Here is a 15,862-nt window from a genome sequence, read left to right as displayed (position 1 = left end):
GTGACAGGCTGTGGCTGCAGCCCCTGACTGCTGTGTTCTGTTTGACTGGAGGTGGGAGAGTTGACATCTCAGCTGGCAGCCTCCCGAGAGTCCCAGGAAAGAACTGTCCAGAGAGCCCAGCAAGAAGTGAATGAGGCCCAGGAAGAGTCAAGGCAGAAGCTGTTGGAGGTTGAGCATGTCCAGAAGATGCTGGAGGAGGCAGAACATCAGAACAAGGAGCTGCAAGTGCACCTGCAGAACTTGGAGAGGGAAAGGAGTCATTGGGAAGAAGTGGCACAGCAAAATTCAGAGCTGCAGGCTTCCGTGAATGCCGTAGAGAGTGAAAAAGCCAGGTAACTGAAAGCCTGTGGGACTCTGCATTGTGGTGAATGGATTCCCTCTTTGCCATCTTGGCACCTGCCAGGGGCTTTGGCAGCATTTCTGAAGTGGCAGATTCTGAACTCTCTGTGCAGACACGTCTCATTGTCTGGATGTTGTGTTTAATTTTCTTTTCCTTTAAGCCTTCAGTGAGAGTTTTTCTGCAGACAAAGACTTTTGGGGTAGCTCTTTCCCTCTAGGCAGTGTTGTGTTGGTAGGTTAGGTGGGTGCGTTAACACTGCCCAAGCTGCAGTGTATGGAGCTGGATCCATCCATCAGCTCCACCTTGGCTCCTGTAACTTGAAGCCTTTGGGATCTGGATCAGCCTGGTATGATGCTTTTTGTTGACATAAGACATGTTAAACCCATGATTTTTTTATCAAAGCCAGATGAACAGAATCACAGAATGTGTAAAGTTTGAGGGATGACAGCGGCTCATCTTGTCCCACCTCTGTGCTCAAGCAGGGTCATCCCAGAGCATGTGGAACAGGGCTGCATCTAGATGCTTCTGGAGTATCTCCAGTGAGGGAGTCTCCACACCCTCCCTGTGCAGCCTGTTCAGGGCTCAGTCTCTGCACAGGAAAGAATTTCTTCCTCATCTTGAGGTGGAACTTCCTGGGCATCAGGTCCTGCCCGTTCCTCTGGGGCCATTGCTGGGCCCCAGGGAGCAGAGCCTGGGCCCTGCTCGGAGCCCTCCCTGCAGGCAGGGACAGACAGGGCTGAGGGCCCCTCTCGGCTGGGCCTCCAGGCTGAACAGCCCCAGGCTCCTCCTCGTCCTTTCCTGGGCACGGAGATGCTCCAATCCCTCATCAGCTCCGCAGCCTCTGCTGGCTCCAGGAGCTCCCTGGCCCTGTGTGCTAAGGAGCCAGAGCTGGACACAGCACTCCAGATGTGCCTCACAGGGCTGAGGAGAGGGGCTGCATCCCCTCCCTGACCTCCTGGCAATGCTTTTCCCGGTGCTTTCCAGGATCCCAGTGGCCACCTTGGCCACAAGGACACACTGCTGGCTCGTGGAGAGTTTCTTGTCCACCAGAACTACCAGGTTCTTCTCCACAAAGCTGCTTTCCAGCTGGTTGGCCCCAGCTTGTGCAGTGCCTGGGGCTGTACCTCCCCAGGTGCAGAACCCTGCTTTGGCCCTTGCTGAATTTCAGAAGGTTCCTCTCTGCCCATCTCTCCAGCCTGCTGAGATCCCTCTGAGGGGATGCACAGTGACCCTGATGGGGAGGCATTGACCGCCTCATCCAAGTCATTGATGAACAAGTTCAACAACAGTGGGCCCAGGAGTGAACCCTGGGGCACACCACTAATGATGGGCCTCTAAAGAGACCCTGTGCCACTGATTAGAACCCTCTGGCTTCTGCTGTTCAGTCAGTTGTCAGTGCAGCCTGTTGTCCACTCCTCCAGCCCCCGCTGCCTGAGTTTCTCCAGGAGGTTGTTGTGAAAGACAGTGTCAAAAGCTTTGCTGAAATCAAGGTAAACAATATCCACTGTTCTCCCTTTGTCCACCCAGGTAGTTGTTTCATTGTAGAAGGTGATCAGGTTGGTCAGGTATGAGTTACCTTTAGTGAATCCATGCTGACCATTCCTGATCACCTTCTTGTCCTTCCACGTGGGTAGAAGGGTCTCCAGCATGAGGTGCTCCAACACCTTTCCAAGGATTGAGGAGAGCCTGACAGGCCTGTAGTTCCCTGGGTCCTTCTCCATGCCCTTTCTGAAGACCAGAATGACACTTGCTTTCTTCCAGCCCTCAGGCATGTCTCCTGATCTCCATCACCTTTCAGAGATAATGGGGAGTGACCTCACTCTGGTGTCCACAAGCTCCCTCAGCACTCATGGACACATCCTGTCAGGGCCTGTGGACTTGTGGATGTTGAGTTTGCCCAGGCACTCACTAACCCAGTCCTCCTTGAAAGGAAAGTCTTGCCAAGGGATAGTCTCCCTTCCAACATTCCTTTGTTCTCCTGGGCCAGAGATTCCTGAGGGGTGATCTTGTCCAGTACAGACTGATGGCAAAGAAAGGCACCCAGGAACTCTGCCTTCTCTGCATCCTGTGTTACCAGGGTCTCCCCTCCATCTAGGAAGAGACACACACCATCCTTGATTGTCCTTTTGTTATTGACGTATTTTAAAAAGCCTTTCTTGTTGTCCTTGACATCTGTGTCCAGATTTAATTCCAAGGTGTTCCTTGGACTTCTTTGTCTCATTTCTACTTACTCCAACAATCTCTCTATATTCATTCCAAGTTGCCTGAGCCTGCTTCCATCTCCTATGTACTTCCTGCTTGCACTTGGGGAATGACAGGAGTTCTTTGCTTATCCACTCAGGTCTCTTGCCCCCTTTGCCCAATTTCTTGCTCACTAGGATGCATTGTTGTTGAGCCTGGAGGAAGTGATCCTTGAATATCAGCTTGGACCCCTTTACCCTGCAGGGTCTGTTCCTATGTGCTTCTTTCAAGAAGATCCCTGGAGAGGCTAAAGTTGGCTCTCATGAGGTCTGTGGTTATAATCTTGCTTGCTGCCCTGCTTTTTCCTCACCCCCAGCTGAACTCCACAATCTCATTCATAGGCAGTGCAGCCAAGGCTGACCCCAAGCTTCACACCTCCAAGCAGGCATTCCCTGATGGTTAGGATAAGGTTGACCAGCATGCTGTTGTGGGATCCTCTACTGCCTGTGGCATCAAGTTGTATCAATGCTTTCCAGGAATATCCTGCACTGTGTTGCTTCTCTAGTTGATGGCAGGAAAGCTAAAATCCCCCACAAGAACCAGGGCCTGTAGAAAGCCTCATCTATTTCTCCTCCTGTTCAAGTGGCCTCTAGCAAACACTCACAAGAGTGTCACCCTTACTTGTCTGACCCATAAGATCTGGACTTACTCATCATCTACCCCAGACAAAGCTTGACAATGTTCCAAGTGTTGCCTCACATAGTGGTGAACTCCACCACCCACTCTGTGTCACCCAAGAGTGTCACATGTCTCTCATGGCTGTCTGTTGTCTTTTTCCACAGGTTGACTCTGTCTCTGGAAGAAAAGGATCTGAGCCTCAGAACCCTGGAAGAAAACAATCTGGCCCAGATCAATCAGACATCTCAGCTTCGTTCTGCCCTTAATCAGGCTGAGGAGCTCCACTCAGAGCATAGAAGAGAACTGCAGGAGCTCAACACCCAGGTCAGCAGTGCACTGGCATCCTCTTCTCCAGGGACACACAACACCACCTTTGGCTTGGAGGCCCCAACCTCTTTCCCCTCCCAGCAGCATCCAGCAGCATCCACTGCCGCTGTGTTCTGCCTTGTGCTGCTGCTGCACCCTGAGGCCAAGGCTGGATCTGGTGTGTGCTGCCAATGTTTTCCCCCATTGTCTGCTGGGTCCCAGCAGGAAATCTGGGAGGAGAAGCAGCAGCAGCAGCAGCAGCAGCAGCAGCAGATTCCTTTGGAGCTCCTCTGTCCCTCTGTTAGCAGTGTTGTCCCAGACAGAGTTGGTGCCTGTGGCGGGCACTGAGCAATGTGGGGACACAGATGTGGCTATGGCAGGCTGGGGAGGGCACTTCCAGCACAGCCAGCTCAGCCGGTGTTCAGAGCTGCAGCCTCAAGGATGCCCATTGCCTCCCTTTCCCTGTTTTCTCTCCCTTTGACTCCATTGGAATCCTTGCTTCTGTGCCTTCTCTTTCCTGTGTGTTTTTTGTCTCAAGTCATTTCTCCTGTGTTGCTCTCCCTGCTTCCCACTCAGCAGCCTCAGGAGCAGCCCAGTCCCTGAGGTTCTGTGCATCCCTCTTGCAGATCCAGGCCCTGCAGGACACAGTGCTGCAGATGGAGGCTTCCCAGGCAGCTCGGGAGAAGCAGCTGCTGCAGGAGCTGGAGGAGTCCCGAGCAGGAGAACGGGGCTTGAAGGACTCTGTGCGTGTGCTGGAAACTGAGGTGTCTGAGCTGCATGTGAGGCTCCAGAGCTCTGAGAACAGAGCAGAGGCCTTGGCCACACAGTGTCAACAGGCCAGTGGTGCCCAGCAGGAAACTCAGTCCCACCTGGACAAACTGCTCTTGGTTCTCCACCACATGATCAGGGGCAGCAGAGACGTGGTCACTCGGAGCTCAGGCAAGTGTGGGAAACTGGGTGAGCAGGTGTGGAAGAGCAGGTGGAGTGAGGAGGTGGTTCCTGGTCATCCTGGTATGACACACTCACCCTGTCAGTTTAGGCTGACTCAGGCCTTGGGATGTCTTGACAGCTTGACTTCCCTGCAGAGACACAAGTCCGTGTTTGTATGTAGAGAATTGATCAGAGTCAGAAGGGAGAAGGGCCCAAGTCCTGTCAAGCCATAAGGCCCATGCACTTGTCTTCGAGGCAGTGCAGACATCAGTGGTCATCAGAATAATGTCAGCCTGTGACACACATCCTGCTGCAAGGCAAGTTCTAGGACAGTGACAAAGGCACCTCCTCTTAGGTAGAAAGGCCGTGTTTGTTGGAGACTGTTGGATTAAATCTTGAAACAGAATGTCTTCTCTTTCAGAAGAGGGTCATGTTATGGGCCTGACTGCTTCACAGGCTGGGGATGTCCCTGCAGAGCTCACAGTGGACAGAGTGGCAGCAGCTGTGCAAGACCTGCAGCAGCACCTGGAGCATTCCCAGAAAGATCTGGTAACATGTGCCCAGTGCACCCAGAAATAGTGTCTTGCTGCTGGGCAAGCACAGTGCCAAGGCCAGGATGGATGTCATCCATTGTAGGGTGATGGGCTCACTGGCATGGGGAGGAAGGGGGATCACAATCACATCTACCAGTATGGTCCAGCTGCCCTCTCCCACCTGGGCTATTTCTGCTTTAGTGTTTGTTGCCCTTTCTCTCCTGCCAGCAGTGGCACTGACAAGTGATTCTGCTCCTCTTACCTCTTCCAGAATGATGCAAGAAAGAAGATACAGGCCTTGGAGCTGGAGCTGAGCACAGGACAGGCTCAGATGGACAATCTCAGGGCTCGCAATCAGGAGCTGCAGATACAGTTGGAGGAAAGTGAGCAAGGTACAGCTTCTCCTCTCCCACCCATAGCTCCATCCTGTCTCTCCAGCAGGGTTCTCTGATTCCATGCATAGGAAAAGTGCCCAGAGATGGCAGAGGGGAAAAACAACCAGGTGGAGATTTATCCATCCAAGTGCCAGTGAAAGCTTTTTCTCAAGAAAGGTACCATGGCTGGCAGTGCCATCTGGCTGTGCTGTGGCTGATCCCGTGCACAGCTGGTGCCTTTCAGGTGCCCTGTCTGTGCTAAGGAGCTGTAGCTGGATGCCTCAGCTCAATTGCCCCAAACTCCAGGCCCTGCCAGAGCCTCCAGGCTATTGGCCTCTCTGCAGCAGGGCTGTGCAGGCATCCCGGCTCCTTTGTCTTTTTGGATTGCTCCCTCTGGACAAGCCCAAGGGCAAATGCACTTTCCTGTTCCTCTGAACCTTGCCCTTTTCATTCCTGCTTTTCTGTCTGCCTGGAAGTTTTCTTCATTTCCATCAGTTTTGGAGCCCTTGTGGGCTTAGGGCCTGGCAAACACCAGCAGGCAAAGACAGTGCTGTTGTGTCTGCAGGATGCACATCAGTTTGCCTTTGCTTTTCCCCTTCTCCTTTCCTGCTGCAGCAATGTGGAGAGCAGAGCACCAGAAGACCTCTCTAGAAACTGCCCTGAAAGAAGAGGCCATTGCCCTGAAGCAAGAGGCTGTGACTTTTCGTCAGGAGGTGGCATCTCTGCAGGGGAAATTGGAAAACCTGGAGAAGGAAAGGAATGACGTGCAGGTGAGATTGGCAGATGCCACAAAGGGCCATTTCCTGGCTATGATTGGACCTTGTGTTACCAGTTCTAAGGAGCACCTTTTTCCAGTTTAACTTTTCTAATTTTATTGTTCTGATTAAGGGGGAAAAGATGTTGTAGTCATGACAAGGCCAGGTAGTGCTGGGGCTGCTGATTTTCCTCCATGACAGAGTTTTGTGCCCTAGAAGCTTTAGTTCTAAATGTCCCCACTGTCTCTCTTGACACTGAGTGATTTGGGCGATTCCTTGTGTCCAAACCCATGTTCATATTTCTCAATATCTGGACCTGGAAGGAGGGGTGTGAGAAGACCAAGTTTACTGTTAATAGAAAGGTGTCTGGCCTTGGCCATCAGAGAGCAGCCAGTGGGGAGAGAAGAGAGGAAAGCCAAGTGCTGATCCAGCTAAGGACGTGTGCGTGCAAGGGGAGAACTCGTGCTGAGTGGCAGCAGAGAATGACAGACTGATCTGGCCATTGCTGCTCTGAGAGGGCAGTGGGGCTCTCAGGGATGGTGCCATGGAAACTCTGGACAGGAGAGGTCCAAAACCACTCCTGTTGGCCCAACCCCAGGGAATGAAGTGCTGAGGGTGTTTGCTTTTCCCTTCTTTCCTGCTGGAGAGCACAGCCTCATGGCACTGCCAAATCCTGTTTAGCGTGGACTTGGAATCCTGGCTGCACTTTTGGCAGCTCCTCCCCAAAGGAACACTGGAGTGGAGCTGCAAGGGGTCATGGAAAGGCAGAAAGGAATCTGGGATGGGCTGAGTGATCTGGGAAAGATGCAGCATCAAGGGAGGGCCCAGCAAAGGTCTGCAGCATCCTGAGGGGCAGAGAGAGAGGGGCAGCGCGTGCCTGCCCTGCAGCAGAAGTCCAGATCTGGTATGAAAAGCAAACCCAGAGAGGGAATGAGTTGTTGGAATCCTAGAAACTTAGAATTTGGGGGTTTGGTGTATAGTGGTACATGTGAGTCAAGATGGAGGATTTGGGGTGTTGTTTAAGTCCTTCTTCTTCACCTTCTTCTTTCTTCTTCTTCTTCATGGGTTTGGGTGGTTTTCCGTAATTGGGTGAAAAAGGTCCGCATTGCAGGCCTTGGATGGTCATTATTGGGTGAAAAGTATAAATAATATAAATGTCATCTTGTTATTGGGAGGTGATCACTTAAATAACCTTGGAAAGAGTTAGAAGCGCTCCGGTTTGTCTTCGTTTTCTAGGAGCTCACTGTGCATGAGCCTGTAAATACTGTATATAGATAAAATATAATGAACATTCCAAGTCTGAACTTGAGTTTGATGTTTCCTGAGTGTTACTCATCCTGACCTTGGCAGAGAAGAAGTTGAAACCTTTACCCTTTTTCTCCCTGTTTTGCAGCATGAATGGGATAGGCTGCAGGCAGATAAAGAAAAACTGGAGTATGAGATAAAACTTCTGGAGGAATCAGTCACAGCCTCTGAAACCCGAGCGAATGCAGCAATAGACAAGAATCACTCCCTTGAACAAGAACTCCAAACTGCACTGTCCATGTTAAAAATTAAAAATGAGGAAGTGCAAAACCAGGGGAAGAAAATGGAAATTCTTCAGAAAGAGGTAGCAGAGAGCAAGGCTTTGCAGGAGCATCTCACTCATGTGACTGCAGTCCTGTCAGAGAGGGAGGGAGAAATGAAGGTGTACCAAGAGCAGATGAGAATGTTGGAAAAGCAGAAAGAAATGCATAAAACTGCTCTTAATCAGGTTATTAAGGACATAACAGAAAAAGAACAGAAGACAGAATCCCAACAGGAACAGATACAGGAGCTGGAAAAGCAGCAAGAAAAGCAAAGGATTGTTTTAGGCAAAATGAGCCAAGAGCTGGAAGAGAAGGACCAGGAGATCAGATCCCAGAAAGAACTGATAAGGGAGCTGGAGAAGCAGTTAGAATTGCAGAACTCTGCTGTCAGCAGGGTGAGCAAAGAGCTGGAGGAGAGACACCTGGAGATCAAATTCCAGGAGGAGAAAATAATGATTCTAGAACAGCATGGTGCAGTACAAGTCAGAAATCTGCTTGTGGATCTTGATGCTATGAAAGGAAACCTGAAGGAGAAAAGGTTGGAGCTTCTTTCTCTGACTCAGCAGATTCAAGAACTGGAAAAGGAGAGAGAAGATGTGAAATCTCTAAATGCTAGCCTTGAACACCTGAGGACTGTTCTTAAGGACAGAGAGAGTGAGTGTGACACTCAAAGGGAAGAGTTAAGGCTCTTGCAGCAGCAAAAGGAACAGCAAGATGGGCATCTGCAAGAGCTTCTTGGTAAAGTAGAAATCATGACACTTTCTTTATCTAGAAAAGAACAAGAGCTTGAGTCGCAACAAAAGCAAATGCAGGAAGGTGAAGAAGTCATGGAAATGCAGTTAAAGACTGTCCGTGACCAACTGGAACAGACCATAGCAACCTTAAAAGAAAAAGACAGACTTATGGACATCCAAAAGCAACAAACAAGGAGCTATGAGGAAAAAACAGAAGAACAGATGAATGTCTTGCACAGAGACTTAGAATACTCTAGGACAGTACTGAAAGAAAAGGATTTAGTGATTGAATCTCAGAAGGAACTGATTGAGACCTTCCAAAAACAAAAGCAAGACTCCGAACAGCAGAAGCAAATTCTGCAGTGTCTTCAAGTGGAACTAAAGGAAAAAGAGCAGGAAATTTTGTCCCTTAGAAACCAATGTGAGGCATGCAAGGAAAAGGAGGAAAAGCACGAAGCTGAGCAAAGAAATTTCCACACAACATCACTGACTCTGAAAGAAAAAGAGGAAAAGATTTGTGTTCTGGAGGACACCATCACAACACTTCAACAGCAGAAGGAAGAGACAGCGGTGCAGATGAAAGCCATACTGCAAAAACTAGAAGATGTTGAATCTTCTCTTAAAACTAGAGATCAAGAGATAGCGTCTTTGCAAGAGCATGTCCGGGACCTTCAAGAGCAGAAGGAGGTGGCAGGCAAGCAGGCCAAAGGTCTAGAGCAGGATCTAGACAAAGCAAGCCAGATGCTGCAGAAGAACCATTTGGAGTTCCTCAAGCAGACAGAGCAAATGAAGGCGTTCCAGCTTCGTGAAGAAAGCATGAAAGTAGCACTAACATCATGCCAGAAGCAAGTGACTCTGCTTGAGGAAGTGATGAGGAAGAAAGATGAAGACAATGATGCTCTTAGGCAAAAACTCCAGCATGCAGAAGAAGAACTGAAGACTTTGCAGAATCTCCAGCTTAGGCTAACTGAGAAGAATGAAGAGGTTAGACATGATGGAGAGCAAGAGTTCCCAAAAGAAGCCTTCCCTGAGAAAGAAGGAGAGATTAAGGCTCAAAGTGAGCAAAAGCAGTTAGAGGAGGAGATAAGAGCTCTTCGGGAAGATCTCCAGCATGTTCAGCAGACTCTGACAAAGAAGGATAAAGAGATCAAGTACCAGACAGACAGAGTCAAGTATTTAAAGGATACTCTGATAGAGAGAGAACAAGAGCTTAGGAGGCAGAGTGAACTCCTGAAAGAATTAACATTGGCTTTGCAATGGAAAGATGAAGGGGAAACCCTAAAAAAACAAATCCAAAAACTTCAAAAATGGGAGGAAGAGGAAGTAGAGAAGAGGAAAATTCTCCAGGAGAGAGACCATTTCTTGCAAAGGCAGAAGGAAATTACCCAACAATTGGAAGCTGAGAGGGAAACCAATGGCAAAGAGTTGGAGCATGTGGCTGCTGCTTTGAAGCAGAGAGAAAGCAGAGAACACGCATGGAGAGAGAACACTCAAGTCCTGAGTGCTGCACTGAACAAGAGTGAAATGGCCAATGGGAATCTGAAGAGAGAGATAACCATCCTGCAGAGAATGGTTTCAGAGAGAGACACAGACCGATTTCATCAACAGGTAGGCACTGGCATTGACCTTCAGTCCACTGCAGTGTCCCTGATTTATCCCAGTGATGTTTCCCATAAAGAGGTGGGACTCTATATCCCTCTCAGCTGGGCAAAGCAGCCTGGGCTGCAGCAGGCAGCCTTGTCAGTGTGCCTGGCTCCAGCCACAGACCACTGAGTGCCAGATTGTTTCCTGGCATGCCCGGAATGACTGATACAACTCTGGAGCTTGCTGCTCAAATCAGCTCCAGGCCAAAAGCTGGGCATGGGGAGCTGCTTCTCCTGTGCCCACACGAGGGGTGGCGACATGTGGCGATTTGGTATGAGAAGGAATGGAGCAGGTGAGCAGAGTGATGGACTGAATGCAGCGGAGTTTTGTACCGAGGGCTGAACAGCAGCTGCACTGCTGGTGCTTCAAGGATGATTCCTGAGATGGAGGTTTCTGAGGGACAGCTTTTCCAGTGTATTAAAAGAATGGGATTTCTACTATTGCCTGGTCAGGTTAAATGCTTAATTATGCATTCAGGACATGTTTGTACTGCCATACAAAAATCATGGAGGCAAACTTGTATTTCTCTAAAGTGAACTGATTCAGGTCCAGCTAGTGAAACACCTGCAATACCTGTGCTGCAACTTTGCCAAGAATCTGCCTGTATTCTAGTGTCCAGTATTATATTGGCATGTATAAAAAGTGCTACTAAGGAAACACAGTATTTATGCATTATACATTTATTTATGACTTGAAGAATATTACTTGCATTCTGATCCAGGATGCTGACAAATATATAGATCTGTTGATGAGAAGTAAAGATGTGACAAGGGCAAGGAATGTGAAAAGAGCTTGAGATTTCAGTTGCATCCATGTAGGTCAGGTATGCAAGAACATTCAGTCAGATAATGTAGTTGCAGCCACACAGACAGGAGTAGGTGGCTCCTGACTAAATTCAGAGCAATGCATATGGCCTGATTGATAATGTGATATTTTCAAAGAGCAGTTCTGTAGGAGGATATAACAGGTGAGGAGAATAGAGAACAAAACTCTGTGTTTTATCACTGGAGAAATATGTGCTTCACCCACATCTTGCACATTTGGTTGTCTAAGGACAGAGAGTAGAATTGCAGGTAAGAGAATTTACAGTGATGATCAAAGAGGATGACCAAAGATGATAAATAACTTCCCTAAGAGGAAGATGTAAATGTTTTAAGTATACGCAACTGACAAGAAATGGCTGAGAGAGAGAAAGATGGAGACACTACAGAGCTTTGTAAAACCATGAAGTTACTGGATAGGAAATTAACACTTCTAGTCTCTCAAAACCAGAGTGGGGAACACTGAACAAAACTAGCAGGAACCAGATGCAGAACAAATGACTCAGTTCTCCAAGGGGATTTGGAGGAGGGCCCCTAGAGAGAGGGCATCTTGTTTTGGCAAGAAGGAGGAGAAGTAGATCCTTAGCACCATCTATTCCTGCTGTGGTCACTCTCCCTGATGTATTGATCTTGACACCCTTCTAGCATTTATGTGGCATCAGCTCATGGAATCTTCTCTCTGAATGCCCAGCAGGCTGTTGCTGAAGGGGAGCAGCTGTCATGGCTGTCAGAGAAGAGGCTCATGTTGCAGAGCTTGGAATGTCTGCAGCGAGCAGTAGCAAAGTTGGAAAATGAAAGCGTGGAGCTCAAGCAACAAAACACTGAACTTAGGACGACTCTTGAGCAGGTAAATTGGGCTTTTGCTGCCTGTGCAGAGCCTCAGGCTCCTCTGGCACACAACATGTTAGCCCAGAGGTGCTTTGGAGACCTCTGCTTGTTCCCTTGCCTCTCCCTGTGCCTGCTGTGGGCACACCCTTTTGTTTGTTCTCTCTCTTGTGGCAGCCTGTGGCTTTCACAAAGGCACCTTCACTCTGTTGCCTCCCTCCCTGGCCCCGTGTCCCCAGACACACACAGCCCCCAAAGAGAGATTTTTGTCCCCAGTGTTGTCTGGTGCAATTCAGGGTCTCAGAGCAGAGATCTCCTTGCCTTGATGCCCAGAGTTCCTTTTGCTCTGTGTTTGCTGACTGGTTTCTCTCACCCTGTCTCCCATCCAACGTGCAGGTGGAACACGAACGGAGGAGACTGAAGAGATGTTTTAGGGGTCGGTTACTCCCAGATGCCTCTGGAATTTCTCTCTCCGAGTCTGAGCAGTGCAAATTGCCCACTTCTAGAGAGGTGAGAACAACATTTTCCTTGGTGTGAGAAGGCTTTGGTCATACAGAGGAATGATGGGAAATCCCAGTGGCAGCAGCCCTCGAGTAGAGACCTGATAGAAGTTGAATATCACCTGTGGCCATGACCAGACTGAAAGAACATCCTTTCATTTTCTTCACAGGAGGAGTCTCATGCTCACTGCAGTCAGCGCTTAGCTGACTTACAGAACCAGGTGAGCAGTAGGAAAACTTTCATCAAAGACTGCTGTGGCTATACTCATGGGCACAGCTGTGCTTGCTGCTACAGTCCAAGTTGTGTTTGGCTGTCAGGAAATGAATACAGCAGGTATTGTCAGTCATGCACCTGTTGGCAACAACCAAACAACATCCTTTACCTTGGTCTTATCTCTGGCTCATCTAAAGATCAGGCAAGATCGGGAGAGATAGGATGAAATTCAGAACACTGGAAGTCACTTAAAAATATCAGAATCATAAAATGCTTAAGGTTGGAAAAGCCCTCTGAGATCATCTAGTCCAATTACTAAGCCAGCATTGTCAATTACAACAGTAAACTATGGCCCAAAATGCCACAGCCACATGTTTTCTGAACACTTCCAGGGACAGTGATTCCACTACTTTCCTGGGCAGTCTGGACCAGGATGTTCTCCTTTGTTGCCTGTTTCAATTTTCCCTTGACTCTGTAACAGTGGACCTTGCATCTTAGCAGGAATCCAAGGATTGAGGCAATGCCAGAGGCTCATTATTCCACTGGGCTTAGTTGTCCACATTGTGCTCTGCCCCTACGTGGAATGCTCTGAAGTTTGGGAGAGGGAGAGTTTGCTCCCTGGCCCTAAGCTGCCTGTCCAGCAGCTCAAGTAGAAGAGTCCTCCAGTAGCTCAGGGGAGCAGTAGCCCTCATGCTGAGGCACAGCCTGTGGAGAAAGGGGTCAGTGGCCCAAGTCTGGGCTTTGGAAATCAGAGTTGGGTTCCTACATGCTGTTAGAACTCTCTCTAATAGACCTGTGGTGGCTGAGGGATGTACGTGGGAAGGGTTTTCGAGCCATGAACTGAGCTTGTTGATCATCTGAGCTCTGTTCAGGGGCACTCTGGGAGCCTGTTCCTTTCCCCTTCCCCAAGGGCAGAGTGTTGGTGAGGGCTGGAGCTGGAGGCTGTGTCTGCCCCGACAGCCGGTACCGTGGGGCTGCGGCTGCTCCTGCCAGCATGGGCTTGTCTGAGCTGCGCCTTGTGCCTCTTTCAGGTGTCCCTGCTGCAGTCACAGCTGGCCCGGGACCGACAGCACCGGCAGAACTACATTGAGAGCTGTGCAAGGACCAGCCAGGAGCTTTCAGACCTTCACCAGGAGCTGTCCTGCTCCTTTGCCGCTGTACTCAAGGAGACCAAAGCTGCTGTTCTGGAAGCAGAGACTCGGAAGCTGGATCGGTCTCTGAGCCTTAACTCAGCACTAACATCCCTGGACCGTCAGTCTCTGGGGAAACAGCCCGAGCATCCAAGAGCCAGACCTGCCAGAATCGATCATGACCTGAGGTAACAGCACCTCTTGTCTGCATTTGAATGGAAGGATTTCTGCTAAAACAAAGAGCTTATGGATGTGAGAAATGGGGTCAACTCCTCAGCGCAGGGCTGCTCTCTGCCTTTAACATCTGTTGGTCTCACATTCAGCTGGTGTCAAACCTCACCTTATGCTGAGGATTAGGATCTATGAAGCATTATGTCATGAAGTAGATGACTTCTGATGCCAAAATGTGAATATGTGAGAAAAATGACATAGGTAAGGAGAGAGAATGATGTATGGAGAAGGAAGCCCAAACAAGTAATTAGTAACTCCTGAACAGTAAGACTTGCGGGTTTCATCTGTCTGAGGGCAGCTACTTAAAATAAAAGGGCACAGGGTGTCCTACAAACAATTAAAGTAACGTAACAATTTGTGATGTTTGCATTTGCAAGCATATCCTAGGAACAGACATTTTAATTTTTTTTAATAAAATCTTTTTCAGAAGAAAATTATATACTCATTTTTACTGGACAGTGAGGCTATTGCGAGCTCTTACACAATTTTCCTTCTGGAGGGCAGAGGTGTTCCTGCAACAATTAATGAGAATTTGAGGTGTTACCAAACAAAGGGGTGAAGAGCACACAGCAGGGATTAAAGTTTAGTGAGAAATGAGGCTTCCCTTCCCCTCTCCCTTTTCTTCCCTTTTTCCCTTCAAAGCACTGGTAGCTTTGCCCCAGCAGCCTGCCCAAGGGACAGCTGGGCTGCTCTCCACAGGCTGTCAGTGCCCAGCTCCAGCCCTGCCACAGCCCAAGGCCATGGATGCCGTGGGGAGAGGATCCTGGTCAAGGGGAGGTGCTCTCCACCAGCAGCTGAATCCCCTCCCTCTCATGCTGCCCATGCTGCCTGGGGTTGCAGCCATGGGCTTTCTGGGCCACTGCAGGGCAAGGTGTCCTCTGACTCTTATCCCCACCTGTCATGCCAGCAATCCTGTATCTATAGGGTCTCTAGGTCATCTATAGGGTTTCTGAGGAGCTGGCCAGTCACACAGCTGAAGGAAGCTGGAACCCTCTGCTTGGTTCCCTCTTACATCTGCTTCCCTGCCCTAAATCCTCTTTTCTAGCTCTCCCAGCTGTGACAGACTGCAGGGAGGAAGAGCAGAGCAGGATGTGGCTGGGGGGATGTCTCACCTCTCACCACCAAGTGCAGGGTGTTGCTGACAGCAGACCATTCTATCGAGGCGTTGATGGTGTAGCACTGGCAGCTGTAGCGGCCGCTGTCCCCTTTCTGCACGTGGGAGAGGTTGTAATCACCTTGTTCCCCTGAGAGAAGCTGGGCTCGGCTCTGACCCTCCAGGTACAGGTAACAGCCGGTGCTGGGCTGTGCAGAGGTGCAGCGGAACATCACAGCAGCTCCAGCAGTCACCTCGTGCCCAGGCAGGACAGAGAGGTCGGGTCTGGGCAGACGGAGCTCTGTGGGGACAGGAGAGGGAATGAGAAAGTGGAGAGGGCTTTGACGTGGTGCCAGAAGCACCAGGATCTCTGAAGCCACAAGCAGAGATGAAAATGGTCCCCACCTCTCCAAGCCAGGGAAGAAGAGAAAAATGCTGCCCATCATGTGGACATGGAAGCCAAGTGGCTGCGTACATGCCGGTGTGCCCCTGGGGCATGTGACCCCCCAAGTGGGGAAGCAGCACATCCCTCACCTGCATCCACCAGCATGGCCATTCCCTATTGCCAGGTAACCCCACAGCTGCATCCCATGGCTATGGTCTGATGTCCCTGGGCCTGTAACCATATACCCATGCCCCTGCCCCATAGCCATGGTCCCCTCACCACCTCTATATGTCTTCCTGCTTCTCTGCATCTGCTGTTTCTGAGATAAAAAGCCACATTTTCTGTGAGTGCAGCAGGGAATTGAAACTGTTGGGCCAAGGAGGTGCCAGGGCTTTTGTGCAGGGGGGCAGAATTGGGCACCAGGCACTGGGCAGCAGCAGCAGGCAGGGGTCTCCCTGCAGTGCCCATCATGGCCCTCAGGCAGCCAAAGGCATGAGTGGGTCTGGGGGTTTTCACTGGGGGTTTGTGGGGGGACACAGGGCATGGCTGGAGCATTGTGGGGGTCATGGGGATGTTGGTGGGCAGGGGGCTCCAGGGGTGGTGGGGAGAACTGAAGGGTG

At 49.9% G+C, this 15,862-nt stretch overlaps 1 protein-coding gene across 2 annotated transcripts in view; it reads left to right on the top strand.

The window, feature by feature from the left end:
- LOC120759944 (centrosome-associated protein CEP250-like) overlaps positions 1-15,862 on the top strand; it is a 36,708-nt gene that overhangs the window by 13,833 nt on the left and 7,013 nt on the right. Inside the window, exons 21-31 of one of the 2 annotated variants that reach the window (XM_040079689.2) lie at positions 52-332; positions 3,364-3,523; positions 4,132-4,444; positions 4,857-4,984; positions 5,240-5,360; positions 5,958-6,112; positions 7,491-10,007; positions 11,556-11,711; positions 12,086-12,199; positions 12,360-12,410; positions 13,435-13,721. In XM_040079689.2, the coding sequence (XP_039935623.1) occupies positions 52-332; positions 3,364-3,523; positions 4,132-4,444; positions 4,857-4,984; positions 5,240-5,360; positions 5,958-6,112; positions 7,491-10,007; positions 11,556-11,711; positions 12,086-12,199; positions 12,360-12,410; positions 13,435-13,721 (4,283 nt within the window). Of the gene's footprint in view, positions 1-51; positions 333-3,363; positions 3,524-4,131; positions 4,445-4,856; positions 4,985-5,239; positions 5,361-5,957; positions 6,113-7,490; positions 10,008-11,555; positions 11,712-12,085; positions 12,200-12,359; positions 12,411-13,434; positions 14,311-15,862 lie in introns of those variants that run through there. The other variant, XM_040079690.2, reaches the window with a different exon arrangement.

This window comes from Hirundo rustica, chromosome 16 (assembly GCF_015227805.2).
Source record: "Hirundo rustica isolate bHirRus1 chromosome 16, bHirRus1.pri.v3, whole genome shotgun sequence".
Lineage (NCBI taxonomy): Eukaryota > Metazoa > Chordata > Aves > Passeriformes > Hirundinidae > Hirundo > Hirundo rustica.
This window is presented reverse-complemented; position numbering and strand designations above follow the sequence as displayed.